A 17,571-nucleotide genomic window follows, 5' to 3' on the forward strand; every position below is an offset into this window, starting at 1 on the left:
GCCAGGAGCGAACTGGGTCTCTGACAGGACAAGCATCTTCTCTGAATTATTTCTTCAGTCTCTTTGAATCTACAGTCTTTCTAGTTTCTATAAAAGTTTCTACAAAACTTTTGCTTGTTTTTGACTCACAGCTAAAGGTTCTGGGTCTACAAATGGCCATATGCTTCAAATGATTCCCACCCACAATGCTTGAGGAACCATGTAGTGCTGGAGATCAAACCCAGACACCCCACATGCAAGGCATGTATGTGCTCAGTCCTTTTAGTTCTGAGGCCCCAGAGCATAAACTTTTCCTTCTTTGGAGGGGAGCGTGCGCCCAGCTGTGTTCAGGGATTATTCCTGGCTTTATGCTCAGGCATCACCTTAGGCGGCCGGGGGTCAGATAGGATACCAGGATCAAACCCAGGTAGTCTGCATGCAAGACCTATCCATTGTACTATCCTCTTGCTCCCAGATCCAAAACCTCTATGATTTAATTACATTTGTATAGACAGACTTACTTTCACATTTTAACAGTACTTAATGATTCAAAGAATAAACCATGTTTAGTCACATATCTGTTTAAAAATTTTTTTTCTACTTTTAGGGATCTTTAAAAGGACATAGATTCTACAAAGCCATATTTTAAACTAAAATTTTCTAGTCCTCTCTGTTCTTTATTATTTATGAATGAAGATATATTATCTAATAATCCCAGTAGCAGGGGCCGGAGAGATAGCATGGAGGTAAGGCATTTGCCTTGCATGCACAAGGACAGTGGTTTGAATCCCGGCCTCCCATATGGTCCTGAGCCTGGCAGGAGCGATTTCTGAGCGTGGGACCAAGAATAACCCCTGAGCGCTGCCTGGTATGACCCAAAAACCAAAAGAAAAAAAAAAAAAAAATATCCCAGTAACAGAGAACTAATAATATCCTTTCTATGATAGTCTTCTAAAAAAGAAGTAGGGGTCTGCACAGTGGGTAGGGTGTTTCCTTGCATGCTGCCAACCCATATTCAATCCCCTGCATCCCATATAGTCGACCCCCAAGCCATCCAGGAGCGATTTCTGAGCAGAGCCAGGAATAAAACCCTGAAAGCCACAAGGTGTGGCCCAAAACAAACAAAAAAGTCAACCAGTGAAAATAAGAGTATATCATATGACCAAAATGAATACCTATTTAGCAACTACATAGTTTAAAGGCAAAGATTAGTACCCCCCCCAAAAAATCATCAAATATTTTAATTTTAGGTCTTTCTAAAATAAGATAGACTGGTTTTATACCTACTTATCAAAGACCGTCCATGGGTCCTCACAGTTAAATGCAGCAACCAGTTATTCTTGAGATTTCTCTTTGTTAAAAAAACAAACGTTTACTTTAGGACCCAAATCCTTAAGTGTATGTATATGTATATATGTACTATATGCATCCTGGGGTACAACCTGAATTAAACTTCACCTTTCTTTCCCTTTCATGAAAGTAATAGTTAAACCTTTCACTCCCTGTAAAGGTTACCTTCGGTGAGCGACTTTTTTTAATCGTTTCTTGATTTCTTTGGAGTCTTTCAATCAAGGGAATGGCAAAAGAGAATGTCTTTCCTGTTCCTGTACGTGCTTGAGCAATTAAATCTTTTCCTTCATATACAGGACCAAAAGTCTTAACTTGAATAGGAAAGAGATATGTTACCCCTCGACCTGTAAAATGAGATTTCGTTGAAATATTTAAGACAGGCATTAAAGAAAAATATATTTGAAAATGTTAATCTGGTTCCTCAATGTCTGCCAAAGACATACCTAAAGATATATACCATTATGTCTACCCAAGAGAAATTACAAAAAGAGGTTTGAACTTCTGACAAATAGATGTAATTCTTTATCTAAAAAAAAGGCCCCAAAAAGGATGATCTAGAAATACCAGCAATTAATGAAGAGCTACTTCTCTTATTAAATTCTCCTTCAGATCAGAAAAGGCACACAGGTATTATAAAATACAGATTTTTCAGTCCTATGTCCACTAAAATTCATATTACCTTTCAGAAGCTTTATGGTCTCTTCAGAAATGGGAAAATTGGAGAAAGCACCTTCTTTCTGCTCACGGGCCAGGGTCTGTCAAAATTAAATCAAAATTTTAATTACACTAGTTCATAAAGACTAAGCATTTATAATCTTGTACTCATTTAATGTTGTTTTACTAAATGAGCTAACAAGTCTTTAGAATCTATAAAGCCTGCATTGATTAATATACGTGAGAAATTAGTTTCATTTCAAAAAATCAAGCCTATGAGCCTGGAACAATAGATAGCATAGCAGTTAGGGTGTTTGTCTTGAATGCAGCTGACCTGGGTTTGATCCCCAGCATCCCATATGCTCCCCAGAACCTGCCAGGAGCGATTTCGGAGTACAGAGGCAGGAGTAACCCCTGAGCACCACAGGTGCTCAAAACAAAAACGAAACAAATTTGATAGATAGCATACTTCTCATTTGTTTTTTTGTTTGTTTGTTTGTTTTTTTGGTTCAAGGTCACACCTAACAATGCTGCAGATTTACTCCTGTCTCTATGCTCAGGGATCACTTTTGGCATTGCTCAGGGGACCATGTGTGGTACTAGGGACTGAACTCTGGCTGACTGTGTGCAAGGTCAGCACCCTACACCTTACCCTATTGGTCCAGCTCTCCAGGCTCTAGTTTTTTTAGATAATGGCAAAAGTCAGGTCAATGGTACTAGTTGGGGTGAGGGCATCAGGCATACCCAGTAGGACTGAAGGGTATTGGATGGGAGGGAGGAAGGAAGGGAATGCAGTACCAGGGATTATACACAATGATTTACACATGTTAAGTATTTCCCTGCTCCTCTCCCCACTCTCACCTGATTTAATTTTCTTGTGGTGGTCAGGATTGAATCCAGGGCTACGCATTTGCAAAGTATATACTTAATACTTCAGCCTAATCTTTCTATTTTAAAATTTGATAGTTATTGATAGCTTTAGCATATGGTACCAAAATAACTATGTACAAAAATAGAGATGAGGGCTGGAGTGACAGCACAGCAGGTAGGGTGTTTGCCTTGCTACATGGAAGGTCGAGGCTGACCCATGACCAACCAGCATCCTATATGGTCTCCTGAGCCTGCAGGAATGATTTCTGAGTATCGATGGGTATGGACCAAAAAAAAAAAAAAAAAAAAAGAGAGATGACTCAAGGCTTTTCTGTTTTGTTTTGATTTTGTTTTTGGGCCACGCCTGACATGTCCAGTGGTATTCCTGGCTCTGTGCTCAGGAACCACACACCTGGCTGTGGTTGGTGAATCATAAAGGATGCCAGGGATGGAACCCTGGTAGACCACATGCAAAAAAAGCACCCAACTCGTCGCGCTATTTTTCCAGCCCTAGTTTGGGGCTTTATAGGTGGGAAGCCCAGATACAAATTAAACATTGCATAGTGTCCCCTCACCTACCCAACAGTACTAGTAGTAGCACCTAGCAACACTGGATATTGCCCCCCACCTCAATAGCAATAGCACAGTGGGTAGGATGTTTTGCCTTGCATACGGCCAACTGGGGTTCTATCCCTGGCATCCCGTAAGAGCGCAGAGTCAGAGTTAATCAATCTCCAAACATAGCCGGATGTGGCCCCAAAACAAACAAAACAAAAAGGATATAACTGAATTTAAAATTCAGAGATGGTGAGAGACAATACAAGAGGTAAGACACTTGCTTTGCAAATGAGGTGGAACCATCACAAACCTGGTTCAAATAGCCAGCACCAAAAAAGGGTCCCTCCAACAATGCCAGCAGCCACTCCTCAACACAAAGTCAAGAACAGCCTTTAAACACCATCCAGTGTAGTCCACACACTCCAAAAATAATAAAACTAATGGTCAGGGAGGAGGCTGCATTAGATTTGGATTTTTGTTTGATTGTTGGGTTATACTTGGCAAAGTTCAGGGTTACTCTTGACTCTGCACTCAGAAATTACACCTGACAGTGATCAGGAGACCATATGGAGTGCTAGAGACTGAACTCAGGTTGGTCGCAGCAAGTGTCCTATCTACTGTCCTATCACTGAGCCTCAGGGCTGGTTTTGGGTTTTTTGGCGGGAGGGGGGAAGGTTGGGCCATACCCAGAGACTCTCAAGGGTTTCCTGGATCTGCACTCAGAAATCATTTCTGGGGCCAGAGAGATAGCATAAAGGTAAGGCGCTTACCTTGCATGCAAAGGACAGCAGTTTGAATCATGGCAACCCATATGGTTTCCCAAGCCTGCCAGGAGCAATTTCTGAGCATAGAGCCAGGAGTAGCCCCTAAGTGCTGCCAGGTGTGACCCAAAATCAAAAAAAAAAAAAAAATCATTCCTGGCAGGCTCGGGGGACCATAAGAGATGCCAGGGATCAAATCTGAGTCAGTCCCAGGTTGGCTGTGTGCAAGTCAAAAAACCTACCATTGTACAATCACTCTACCACCACCCACCCGGGCTGTATTTGAAAGTACATGCAAGGTATGTGAGACCCAGCTTCAATCCTAATCACAAAAATTATATTCATTCAAAAAATTGAAAAACTTAAAGATTAGGGGCCAGCGAGGTGGCGCTAGAGGTAAGGTGTCTGCCTTGCAAGAGCTAGCCAAGGAAGGACCACCCCCGGTGTCCCATATGGTCCCCCAAGCCAGGGGCAATTCCTGAGCGCTTAGCCAGGAGAAACCCCTGAGCATCAAATGGGTGTGGCCCAAAAAACCAAAAAAAAAAAAGAAAAGAAAAGAAAAACTTACAAGATTAAGTATCAAGAACAAGGAAGAGGGGTCAGAGCAAGAATACAGCAGGTAGGCTTACAGTCTTGCCTACAGGCAGGCTTGGTTCATGCCTGGTACCGCAAAGGGTCCACCACCAGGAGTGAACCCCAAGTGCAAAGCCAGAAGAAGTAAGTTCTAAGCACCACCAGGTGCTCACCAAGCCAAGAATAAAAAGGGCAACTAATACTAGCTTTCTAAAGATGAATAATTTGATACCTAGATAAACTAACACCTAATTAACAACTTCCTCTACAAGAACAACTTGAACAAATTCTGTGTAAAAAAAAAAGTGGACTCTGGGGCCGGAGAGATAGCACAGCAGTAGGCCGTTTGCCTTGCACGCAGCTGACCCAGGACAGACAGTGGTTCGAATCCTGGCATCCCATTTGGTCCCCGTGCCTGCCAGGAGCAATTCCCGAGCACAGAGCCAGGTGTAACCCGAGCACGGCTGGGTGTAACCCAAAAACCAAATACAAAACAACAACAACAACAAAAGTAGACTCTAATAGGGTCTAGAACAGCAGATAGGCGCTTGCCTTGGACACAGCAGAACAGGTTCAATTCCAGCACCTATGGTCTCCCAGAAGAAAGCCCTCAGGAATACCATGTGTGCGCACACACACACACACACACACACACACACACACACACACACCCCAAACAAAAACAAATACTTTAATAGATGAGCCAGGGAAAAGCTCAAATGAAACACATGCTTTGCATAAAGGCTTGAGTTTGATCCCTAGCAGTGCAGAGTCCCCTAAATGTGACCAGGAATGATGTAAATCCACCAGATATGGCCCCAAACAAACATTGTAATAGAAAATAACAAAAGTAGGGGCCAGAGAGATAGCATGGAGGTACAGACGGATGGTAGTTTGAATCCTGGCATCCTATATGGTCCCCCAAGCCTGCCAGAAGCGATTTCTGAGCGTAGAGTCAGGAGTGACCCCTGAGCGCTGCCAGATGTGACCAAAAACCAAAAAAGAAAAGAAAATAACAAAAGTAATGGGTCCAAGAATGTGTATCTATACTGTATTTTCTACACCTCCTAAAATGTTAAAACCCGGAGCCAGAGAGATAGCATTGAGGTAGGGCGTTTGCCTTACGGAAGAACAGTGGTTCAAATCCCAGCATCCCATATGGTCCCCCGAGCCTGTCAGGAGCAATTTTTGAGCATAGAGGCAGGACTAATCCCTGAGCGCTGCTGGGTGTGACCCAAAAACAAAAACAAAACGTTAAAACCCAACATTTCTTTATTAATTAATAAATTCTAAGTGGGAGCTGAAGCAATAGCATAGTGGGTAGGGCATTTGTCTTGCATGCTGCTGACACAGATTCAATCCCTGCATTCCATATGGTCCCCCAGGCCTACTGGGAGTGATTTCTAAGTACAGAGAGCACCACCAGGTATGGCCCAAAAACCAAAATAGTAATAATAAATTCTAATTAAATCGTTGAGAGATACAAAGTTGTTCATGACTGAATTTCAGTCATACAGTAAGAACAGATTTCTTACCTGTTTTTTTCTTTTTTTCTCCCTTCTTCCCCTCCCCCTCTCCCTATCTTCTCTGACTTGCCTTGCACACTGCCCACCTGAATTCCATTCCCAGCATTAAGCATCCCATATGGTCTCGAGACTGGAGTGATCCATGTTGAGTGATCCCTGAGTGCAGTCAGAAGCTAGCATTGAACACAGCCAGGTATGGCCCAAAAACCAAACTTAACAAATAAAGTTACTATTGCCGGCCCACAACCCATTCAATACAGATATCCTGGGTTGAATTCCTGGCAAAAATATGACCCCAACTACCACTGGGAGCAACTACCAGGAGTAGGCCCTAAAACACTACCATATGTGGCCCAAAAGACAAAAATAAACATTTACTATTATACCAGAAGTAGATAAAACCATATGCAAAAAAATACAAAAATCAATAGGCCTTATGAACCTTAATTCCACAAAGTCAATTCATGACTCCTGTTAAGGCCACCCTACAAAATTCAGTAGGTTCTGTCACAGTGACAGAACAGTGGGTAGGGTGTTTGCCTTGCATGCGGCCAACGGTGTTCAACCCCTAGTATCCCATATGGTCCCCAAGAAATGCCAGGATAATTCCTGAGGGTAAAACCAAGAGTGACCCCTGAATATTGGTATAACCCCAAAACAAAACAAAAACAAAAAAGGCCTAAAATAGGGGCCAGAGAGAGAGCACAGCGGTGTTTGCCTTGCAAGCGGCTGACCCAGGACCTAAAGTGGTTGGTTCGAATCCCGGTGTCCCATAGGGTCCCCCGTGCCTGCCAGGAGCTATTTCTGAGCAGACAGCCAGGAGTAACCCCTGAGCATCACCGGGTGTGGCCCAAAAACAGAACACACAAAAAAGGCCTAAAATATACAATACCCCCAATATGCCACCAGAAAAAGGCAAGACAATGTGGAAGAGACAACAGAAGGTGAAGACTTACGTTTCAGCTGTGTTAACTCCCTGATCTAAAAGACTATTAAACGATGAGGAAATATTACAGATTCAATGCTAAATAAACTTGGAGATCAAATTAGCCTTCATTTCATGGATTATATCAAAGGCAAAACAAAAAGTACCATACCTCCTCTTGTTTATCACTTGATTTATGAGAACTGTCTAGAGATGACACTCGCTTTGATTTTTTTTCATATTCATCCGTATCTCCATTTGACCAATCATTTCTTCGTGACTTATGAGATTTAGAAAATTCATCTGAAAGTCTATTAGATCCGTCAGCGTCTCCATTTAACTTCTCTTTCAGTTTAGCCTTTTTGGGCTTGGGCGCATCCAGGTCATCTGCAACACCATTCTCTCTTGTTTCTGATTTCTCAGTTGAGTCATAATGATGTCTTGACTTCCTTCTATCACTCTGTGGGGGAAAAAATAACATACCATGACAAAAGACTCTTTTTTTTTTTTTTTTTTTTTTGTGGTTTTTGGGTCACACCCGGCAGTGCTCAGGGGTTACTCCTGGCTCCATGCTCAGAAATTGCTCCTGGCAGGCACAGGGGACCATATGGGACGCTGGGATTCGAACCGATGACCTCTTGCATGAAAGGCAAACACTTTACCTCCATGCTATCTCTCCAGCCCCGACAAAAGACTCTTGAGATCAACTTTTTACTTTTTTTGGTTCTTGGGATTTTCCAGAAGTGCTTGGAAGGTGCCAAGGATCAAACCTAGGACCCTGCGCATGGCACATATATGCCCTAGCTCTTTAAGTCCTATTCCTGTACTATGAGGGATGCTTTTAAGACTCTAGAATAGAATATGACTGTCCAAAAGGCAAAAACACAATCTATCTTGAAAATTACCTAGTAAAAATCCAGACTTGTCACTAAGGTCAAGCCTAAATAGGGTCAACCCTATTGCTTTCTTGCTCATTCCATCCCAAGCATCCTTTCTTTTTTTTGTTGTTTTTTGTTTTGTTTTGTTTTGTTTTGTTTTGGGGCCACACCCGGCGATGCTCAGGGGTTACTCCTGGCTGTCTGCTCAGAAATAGCTCCTGGCAGGCACGGGGGACCATATGGGACATCAGGATTTGAACCAACCACCTTTGGTCCTGGATCGGCTGCTTGCAAGGCAAACACCGCTGTGCTATCTCTCCGGGCCCCCCAACATCCTTTCTTAAGCTCTGCATTCTAGGCCCTTTCTCTCAACTCTACCTAAGACATAACAGAGGGGCCAGAGAGATACAACAGCGGTAGGGCATTTGCCTTGCACATGGCTGACCCAGGACAAACCTGGGTTCGATTCCCAGCATCCATATGGTCCCGAGCCTGCGATTTCTGAGCGTAAAGTCAGGAGTAACCCCTGAGCGCCACTGGATATGGCCCCAAAACAAAACAAACAAACAAACAGAAAACTAAGACATAAATAGATATTAAAGTAGGTCCTTTCCCAAAAAATCAAGAACTGTTGATTTATAAAATTTAAAGTTATGTGCTCTTATTATCTTCACAGGAAAAAACAATTATTTTAGTTTTAGGGCCATGGCAAGCTGCGCTCAGAGGTTACATCTGGCTCTGTAATGAGAAACCACTCCTGGCAGTCTCAGGGGACGGAGAAGCTGCGGATTGAAACTGGCTTGGCCGAGTGCAGGCAAACGCCCTATCCATTGTCCTATAGCTCCAGCCCCAGAAAAAATTTAAAGTATCTACCCAGCAATGTGTAATGTGTATTTGGCTTGATTAAATCTTCTAAACCAGGGCCGGAGAGATAGCATGTATGCAGGGCGTTTGCCTTGCATGCAGAAGGACTGTGGTTCAAATCTTAGCATCCCATATGGTCCCCCAAGGCTGCCTGGAGAGATTTCTAAGCGTAGAACCAGGAGTAACCCCTGAGTGCTGCCGGGTGTGACCCAAAAACAAACAAAAAAGTCTTAACCATCCTATGAGAGGGGCCAGAGAGATGGCACAGTGGTAGGGAGTTGGCTGACCCAGGACAGACCCGGGTTCAATTCCCAGCATCCTATATGGTCCCTGAGTCTGCCAGGAGCAATTTCTGAGCACAGAGCCAGGAGCATGGCCGGGTGTGGCCCCAAAAAAATAAAAACAAACAAGCAAACAAAAAACCTATGAGAGAAGTACAGGTCTATTATAATCCCTTCTCAAAATTCCAAGAACTCTTAAAAACCGAAAAAAATTTTCTCACTTTTTGGAGACAAACCTAAGTTGAACTCAATTTGACTTGAACAAATGCAAAACTATTTGTTCTTAGGGATTATTTTTGTTTTGCCTTCTGTTCCCTATTTGGAGGTGCTCAGGGCTTACGCCAGGTTCTGTACTTAAGAGTTCTCTCCTGGTAGGGTTTAGGGAACCATATGGTTGGTGTGCTTTGGATTGATCAATTGCCAATCCAAGCACTTTACCTGCTGTACCATCTCGCTGCCCCCATATGATCCTTATTCCACTTTACACAAAATCTAGCTCATATTAAGCTATGATGACAGACTTGGGGCCCCAAGCCCCAAGGAATGGGCCCAAGAGATGTCACCCTTCAAAAAGTTCCCAAAGGGGCCAAAGAAATAATACAACAGGTAGGGATATTGCCTTGCTGTAGTCAAATTGAGTTCCATCTGTGGTTGGACTATTAGTATGCCCGGAGCCTGTAGTTGCTCTTATGACAGGATGCTTCCTGGGTAGGGACACCCTGTTTTTTAGGCCAATGGTATTTCTAATTTACCCCAACTTTTGATGCACTTATGTAAAATAAAAACCACCCCCATTTTTTAATGTGTTCTTCTAGATAGGGGCTCCCTCCTTTTTCATAGAACCTTGGGACACAAATTACTTTGTTTAACCTCATATTTCTGCATTTTCCTACAAAATTAAAAAAAGATGGGGGTCGGAGGTCAGGGACCAAGTGGTCTCAGGTCCATTGGAGACTAAAAGCAAGTACAGAACTAAATACCCAAGCTAAAGTCAACAACAAAAGAATCAAAAGATCCAAACTACAACAATTTTAACTTAAAATGGGCCTATTACACTGGCAGTCCAGGGGGCTAAGGGTGAAAGTATAGGATGCATGCTGGGTACTTTGGTGGATGGAGGTCAACACTGGTGGTGGGAATGACCCTAACTCACTGTCACTGTATACCTGAACCCCAACTATGAAGGACTTGTAATTCACAATCATTAATAGAAATTATTTTTAAAAAAAAAGAAAAAGAAAAAACGAGACAAATTGAATTCCATCCATTTTCAGCACTGATGTGGTCCATAATCACAGGCAGGTATGATCCAAAAACCTAAAATAAATAAAAGTTCCCAGAATCCTGGTTGCCAAACCACAGGTAGCCCCAAGGATTTTGGATAAGGGATAATGAACCATTATTGACTTTCCTTCTTACAGATGAAAATTTAAATTCCTAGAGGCTAACAAACTTGCCAAAGACTCACATATGGTGTTTTCTGAAACTGGAAGTGCTAGAAATCAAGTCCTAACTTAAAAACCACTGTTTTGTTTTGTTTCCCAACATCATGCTTCCTCTCTGAAAACTGCCAACAGGTCAAAGAAAGACCTAATTCATACAAAACTCAATTGTTCCCTGAGGGGGAGGATTTTAAATTCTTAAAAGTATGACTTTTTGGAGAGCCACACCTGGAAGTGCCCACAGTTTATTCCTGACTCTGGAATAATTCAGGAATGACTCCTGGCAGGCTCAGGGGACAGAACCCAGGTTATCTTTGTGCAGATAAGTGCCTTACCACTGTTATCGCTCCAGCCCCCTAAATTAATTTTTTAAAAGAAAAACCTGGGCCCGGAGAGATAGCACAGCGGCGTTTGCTTTGCAAGCAGCCGATCCAGGACCAAAGGTGGTTGGTTCGAATCCCGGTGTCCCATATGGTCCCCCGTGCCTGCCAGGAGCTATTTCTGAGCAGACAGCCAGGAGTCACCCCTGAGCACCACCGGGTGTGACCCAAAAACCAAAAAAAAAAAAGAAAAACCTATTCAGCCTGACCTCTGCTTGATCCCTAGTCCCACATATGGTTCACCAACACTGCAAAGGGAGGGACTCCCAAGCACAGTCAGGAGTAGCTCCAGACCACCACCACGTATGGCTCAAAAGCCAAAAAAAAAGGGGGGGGGGGGGGGAGACCGGCGAGATGGCGCCAGAGGTAAGGTGTCTGCCTTGCAAGCACTAGCCAAGGAAGGACAGCAGTTCGATCCAGGGGCAATTTCTGAGTGCTAAGCCAGGAGCAACCCCTGAGCATAAATCGAGTATGGCCTAAAAACCAAACAAACAAACAACAAAAAAATAAACAGCTATCCAGCAACTTTTCTTGAAAAAGGAAAAAATAGGGGCCAGTGAGGTGGCACTAGAGGTAAGGTGTCTGCCTTGAAAGCGCTAGCCAAGGAAGGACCCGCGACCGAGGTTCGAGGTTCGATCCCCTGGCGTCCCATATGGTCCCCCCAAGCCAGGGGCAATTTCTGAGTGCTTAGCCAGGAGTAACCCCTGAGCATCAAACGGGTGTGGCCCGAAAAAAACAAAAACAAAACAAAACAAAAAAAAAGAAAAAGGAAAAAATACCCATTCCCCCAGTTTTATATTTTTAAACTTTAGTTTTAAAGGATAGTAGTAGAGTAGATAGGGCATTTGTCTTGCTGACCTGGATTCAATTCCTAGCACCCCATATGGTCTTCAAATACCTGCTAGGAGTGACCCCAGAGCTACAGAGCTGAGAGTAAGCCCAGAGCACCAAAGGATGGCCCAAAGCAAACAAAAAAGCCCCAAACTTTTAGTGTTTTTTTTTAAACATTTTTATTTAAGTACCATGATCACAAACATGTTTGTAGTTGGTTTCAGTTATAAGAGAAAAAAAAAAGGAACAGATTTTAGTTTTAAAATATTAGTAGGACCCAGAGCAATTCCCAGTACCCTATATGATCCCCCAAGCACCACCAAGAATAAGTTTTAAATGCAGAACCAGGAGTAAACCCTGAGCATCACTGGGTGAGGCCCAAAAGCCAAGATGATGATAACAATAATAAAAATAATAATAATAATAATGTATAAGTTACTGGCCATTGTTTTAATATTTTAAGATAGCAGAGTACTTCAGAATTATTTGTCCAGCAGGCTAGGGAGAGAAGTCAGCAGAGAGGGCACTTGCTTTCCATGCTGCTGACTGAGGGTTGATTCCCCCAAGCCTGCAGGAGCAATCCCTGAACAGAGCCAGAAGTAAGCCTGAGCACACTGAGTCTGGTGTGGCCCCAGAATAAAACAAAATTTTGGTCAGATGTTCAAAATAAATTAGGTAGTAGTCCTGAGTCTGCCAGAGTGACCCCAGCACAAAAATGGGAGCAACCATTATGAAAACCATTATGAAAAGTCAGGTCTGGTTTAAAAAAATAAGTAAAAAGTGGGGCCAGAGAGACAGTATAGCAGGTAGGGCCTTGCACGTAGCTGACCTGGGTTCATATCCAGTACCCGATATGGTCTCCAATCCTCAGCCAGGGGCTGAGCACAGAACCAGTTGGTCAACCCTGACCACTGCCAGGTGTGGCCCAAAACGCAAAAACCAAAAATTTTCAATAAAGGGCCCGGAGAGATAGCACAGCGTGCCTGCCAGGAGCTATTTCTGAGCAGACAGCCAAGAGGAACCCCTGAGCACCGCCGGATGTGACCCAAAAACCAAAAAAAAAAAAAAAATTTTTTTTTTCAGTAAAAAATAATAAATTCAAACAAAATCAAAGTGTGACACGTCACATCATTGGCTCTTTAGTCAAACTAACTCATGTTTCCTCAAAACAGATTCTATAGACAAACGAGGCTTTTTATAGTCAGTCCCTGAGTTTTAGTTGCTCCTGAGCCTGCACTTTGGGGAGATGAAGCAAGCCCAACAACATCCCAAGGTGATGAAATACATTGTTCCATATTAAATCCCTGGTGCTTAAAACTCTTCCATTTCCAGGGTCCGGAGAGCTAGCACAGAGGCGTTTGCCTTGCAAGCAGCCGATCCAGGACCAAAGGTGGTTGGTTCGAATCCCGGTGTCCCATATTGTCACCCCGTGCCTGCCAGGAGCTATTTCTGAGCAGGCAGCCAGGAGTAACCCCTGAGCACCGCCGGGTGTGGCCCAAAAGCCAAAAAAAAAAAAAAACCTCTTCCATTTCCTTGGTTTCCAGAAGACTCTTCCCTCCTTATGGATAACTCAGACTGCTACTTTAGAAGGTTCATCTTCGTCGTCGTCCTCATCACTGATGTTGCTGATGCTCCTGACAGCCTGTTCTCTCTGTATACTTTTCACATGATTTTCATGGCTTCAGATATACTCTTCCAAGTTTCCTTCCTTAGCTCCATTCAATTTCTGAGAACCTAAAACTCAACTCTATATCTCAACATATAAAATCAAAGATGGGGCTGAAGAGATAGGACAGCTGGTAAGATACTTGGCTTTGCATACGGCCTTGCCAGGAGACGAGGTGTAGCCCAACAATTAAACCAGGGGTCTCAAACTTGAGGCCCTCTGTACAACATTTTGTGGCCCAGCCCTAGAGGAATCTGTTTGTTTTGTTTTGTTTTAGTTGTTTGGGTCACACCCTCCAATGTTCAAGGCTTACTACTGACTTTGCACTCAAGGATCACCCCGACTTTGCCTCCTGCGGCCCCCAGGTAAACTGAGTTTGAGACCCGATTTAAACAAACAAACAAACCAAAAAAACCTCCCAAGTTATCTACATGTGGGCCTGGAGAGACAGCACAGCAGCATTTGCCTTGCAAGCAGCCGATCCAGGACCAAAGGTGGTTGGTTCGAATCCCGGTGTCCCATAGGGTCCCCCGTGCCTGCCAGGAGCTATTTTTGAGCAGACAGCCAGGAGTAACCCCTGAGAATTGGCGGGTGTGCCCCCCCCCAAAAAAAAAGTTATCTACATGTGAAGGCCAGATCACCGTCCTAATTAGTTCTACTTCTATCTTTATTGTCTTTCATAAGAGATAATCAAGAAATATATCTGGAGAATGGCCTGAGTGAAAAGCATCAATTTGCAGAGTAGGAAATGTGAGATGGCTGGAAAGATAGCTCAAAGGGCTCTAGCAGAAGTACAGCACCATCGTAGACAAACACAAATGCCAGGGTAGCACCAGAGCTTCGGGTATGACCAAAAAATTTGAACTAAAAAAAAGAAAAAAAGGACAATGATAGCATTTTCTCAAGAATCTTTGGGAAATATTTGAAATGGATACAAAAAAAATCTAACTTTACACGAGGAACACGTAAGTGCCAACTGAATGTTAAAGCACTGGAAAAAAAAGACTTCTAAGGTAAATGAGATTCTTTTCCATATACAGTGAAGTAATTCGAGAAGTCACACAGGAAGCCTTAGCAGATGAGTAGGTTTTTGAGAAAAGTATTTCAAGAGGATTCCAAAGTAAAATAACTTCCTAATTTCAAGTGATGTGAAGTTCCACCATGGCCAAATTGATACAAAGAGTACGTACGGTGGGTGCCAAAAGGCAGCGGGGTGGGCAGGAGTGTTGGTATCTGTCATGATGAAATCATTCTGGAAATAAGGGCCGCAGGTAAAAGCTACAGAAAGATGTGAATGCATACCAGCAAAGTGTACAGGATGGCATGCTTTGTTGAAACCTTACAAACATGTTTGTTATACCTTCAAAAAGAAAAAAAATAGCTTGCTCTTCAAGCCTGTGTTCTCCTTAGAACATGAATCGTACTTGCCTGTCCTTTTTTTCTCCACCTATTTTCACTCTGGAGAGGCCTGTGTTTATTCTTAAACACGTATTTATCTCTTTCTCTGGCCTCACATCTTCCTAGGCACGTTTCAATAAAAAGAAAAAAACTATCCTGCTTCATAAGTTGGAAAATAAAACTGCTTCTGGGTCAGGGAGGAAGGAAAGGTGAACGGGACAGCAGGAGAAGGGGCACTTTGGGAGTGAAGGGAGGGGGTAGTGTACTAACTTTGCACACCAAGCCTATAAACAAACTTTCACACTCCAGTAACCAGGCACCCTAAATGAGAAATCATCTCGGGAAACTTTTTCTTCGAAGAAAGTGCTAAGAAAAAAAAAATAATAATAAAAAATAAATAAAGTAAAAAAAAAAAAAAAGTGTTAAGAAAAAGAAAAACCCAACGAGAGGAATAACGACACTCAAAGTAGCATGCCAAGGGTACTGAGTGACAGAAACAGAAGGCCGGTCTTGAATACGGGGAGGGGGTCGGGGGAGAGGAAGATGGGGGTGCAGGCTGCCCCGGGGAAGGGGGCGTGTGGGCTCTGCTGTGATGACAGATGACCCAACAACAAACACGCTTGCCATCGTGGTGCTTAAAGAAAGACACTCTTTTCGGGGCCGGGCGGTGGCGCTGGAGGTAAGGTGCCTGCCTTGCCTGCGCTAGCCTTGGACGGACCGCGGTTCGATCCCCCGGCGTCCCATATGGTCCCCCAAGCCAGGGGCGACTTCTGAGCGCATAGCCAGGAGTAACCCCTGAGCGTCACCGGGTGTGGCCCAAAAACAAACAAAAAAAAAAAAAAAAAAAAGACACTCTTTGCAAAGAAGGCCAAGGCAGGACCGCAGTGATGGCCCGAGGCGGTCGAGGACCACCAGGAGCGGGTCCAGTCAGACTGACAGCTCTCTGACAATGGCGGGGGTGGCACTGGGGGTGTTCCTTCTGGCGACCACGGCGCTTCGAGCCGGACATCGCTGCGGAGAAAGACGTCGAGCACGGCGCTCGCTGCCCAGGGCCGACCTCCAGGGCGCCGAGGACCCCCCGCCGGCCCCCGCCTGGCCTGTGCGCGGCCGAGACGAGAACACGGCCCGGGCCCGCCGATCCGATCCGATCCGATCCGCCCCGCCCCGCCCCCGCCCCGCTTCCGGCTTCCGGCGTCGCTGCGTGGCCCGCGGCGGCGGCGGCGGCGGCGGCGGCGGCGGCGGCGGCTGGACTCGACCGGCCCCAGCCGCAGCGGCCCGGAGCGGACGCCAAGGCGCAGGCGCGGGCGCAGGCGCAGACGCCGGCCGACGCCACGCGGAGGCGACCGGCGGCCGGGCGGGCGGCTCGCTTCCGAAGCGGCTCCGGCCGCCTCAAACCCCGGCGCCGCGCCGCCCCCGCCCGAGCGCACCTTGGGCTTCTCCTCGTCCTCCAGCGGCGCCTCCAGCTCCATGATGTCCCCCCACAGCAGCTTCCCGGGCATCCCTCGCCGCCGCCTGCGACGGGCGGGCCACGGCCTCCGGAGGGCGACGGGCGGGCGGGCGCCGCGACCACGGCGTGAGAGGAAGCGAGCGCGAGCGCGAACGCAGGCGCGAGCGGGGGCGGGGCGGGCGCCCGGCCGGGTGCGTCACTTCCGGGACGCGCACGCACGGCAGGGGGAGAAGGCAGGACTCAGCCCGGAGCCGCTCGGCCCATGAGGACGCGGCGTCCCGAGGGCCCGCCCACCTGGCGGGACGGGATTGGCTGCGAGGGTGAAAGCCCGGGCCAGTCGCCGGCGAGGACGTGCGGGCTGATTAGCATCGAACGGGGCGGGGCGTGCGGGTCCTGCTTCCCCCTCCCCCACGGCCAACTTTCTCTTCAGCCCCCAGAAGTAGTTGCTGGGCTTCCCAGCAGGCAGTGCGCGGGTGGGCGGAACGGAGAGGACATCGCGGAGTTTCCCAGCATGCAACTGCCCGGTGTCCGGGAGTTTCCCAGCAGGCCTAGCGGCAGGCCTTGGCGGAGGCCGGCTGGCTGGCTGGCTGGACCGTGGATGGATGGATGGAGAGGCCTAAAGCCCCCGGAAGGGGCCTGGCGCCCTGAAGGGGTCTGGAGCGGGGCCGGGAGGAGGCTCAAGGGCTGGACAGCAAGTGGCAGCCTAAGAGGAGGGTTTTCTTTCCCCCAAATGAATCCTTGGCTCACTCTGGGGCCTCCCCACTCTTGATGGAGAGGAAACTGGGCCCCTGGAGAAGAATGGGGCTGCCCCGCTTCAGTGGCACAGTCAGGACTGGAGAGAATTCACCACCTGAAGTCGCTCTCCATGTTTCCTTTTCCTCACCCAAGTGTTGGGGACCCCCATTGCTTGGGGAAGGAGCATCCATGGAAACTTAGCGCCTAGGGCTTTGTCTGGCCTTGCATCTGTCCAGTCCTCAGTGTCCCCATGTGATCCACCGAGCACATTTCAGGAGAACTCCTGAGACTCGTCAAGTGTGGTTCAAGCAAGCACACCCAAAGTAGAATTTGTATTTTTGTTTTGGAGCCACACCCAGTGGCACTCAGGGGCCACTCCTGCCTCTGTGCTTGGAAATCACCCCTGGCAGGCTGGGGGGACCATACGGGATGCTGGGGATCAAACCCGGGTTG

General features: G+C 46.0%; 1 protein-coding gene across 3 annotated transcripts in view; it reads right to left on the reverse strand.

The window, feature by feature from the left end:
• The window catches only part of DDX50 (DExD-box helicase 50), a 35,530-nt gene extending 19,062 nt beyond the window's left edge, over positions 1-16,468 (reverse strand). For 2 of the 3 annotated variants that reach the window (XM_049790487.1, XM_049790490.1), the window contains exons 1-4: positions 16,364-16,468; positions 7,369-7,656; positions 2,009-2,084; positions 1,495-1,673 (exon numbers count right to left, since the gene is read on the reverse strand). In XM_049790487.1, the coding sequence (XP_049646444.1) occupies positions 1,495-1,673; positions 2,009-2,084; positions 7,369-7,656; positions 16,364-16,435 (615 nt within the window). In that variant the 5' untranslated portion in view covers positions 16,436-16,468. The remainder of the gene's footprint in view (positions 1-1,494; positions 1,674-2,008; positions 2,085-7,368; positions 7,657-16,363) is intronic. The other variant, XM_049790488.1, reaches the window with a different exon arrangement.
• Positions 16,469-17,571: the final 1,103 nt, after the last annotated feature.

The sequence above is a fragment of the Suncus etruscus genome, chromosome 17, assembly GCF_024139225.1.
Source record: "Suncus etruscus isolate mSunEtr1 chromosome 17, mSunEtr1.pri.cur, whole genome shotgun sequence".
Classification (NCBI taxonomy): Eukaryota; Metazoa; Chordata; class Mammalia; order Eulipotyphla; family Soricidae; genus Suncus; species Suncus etruscus.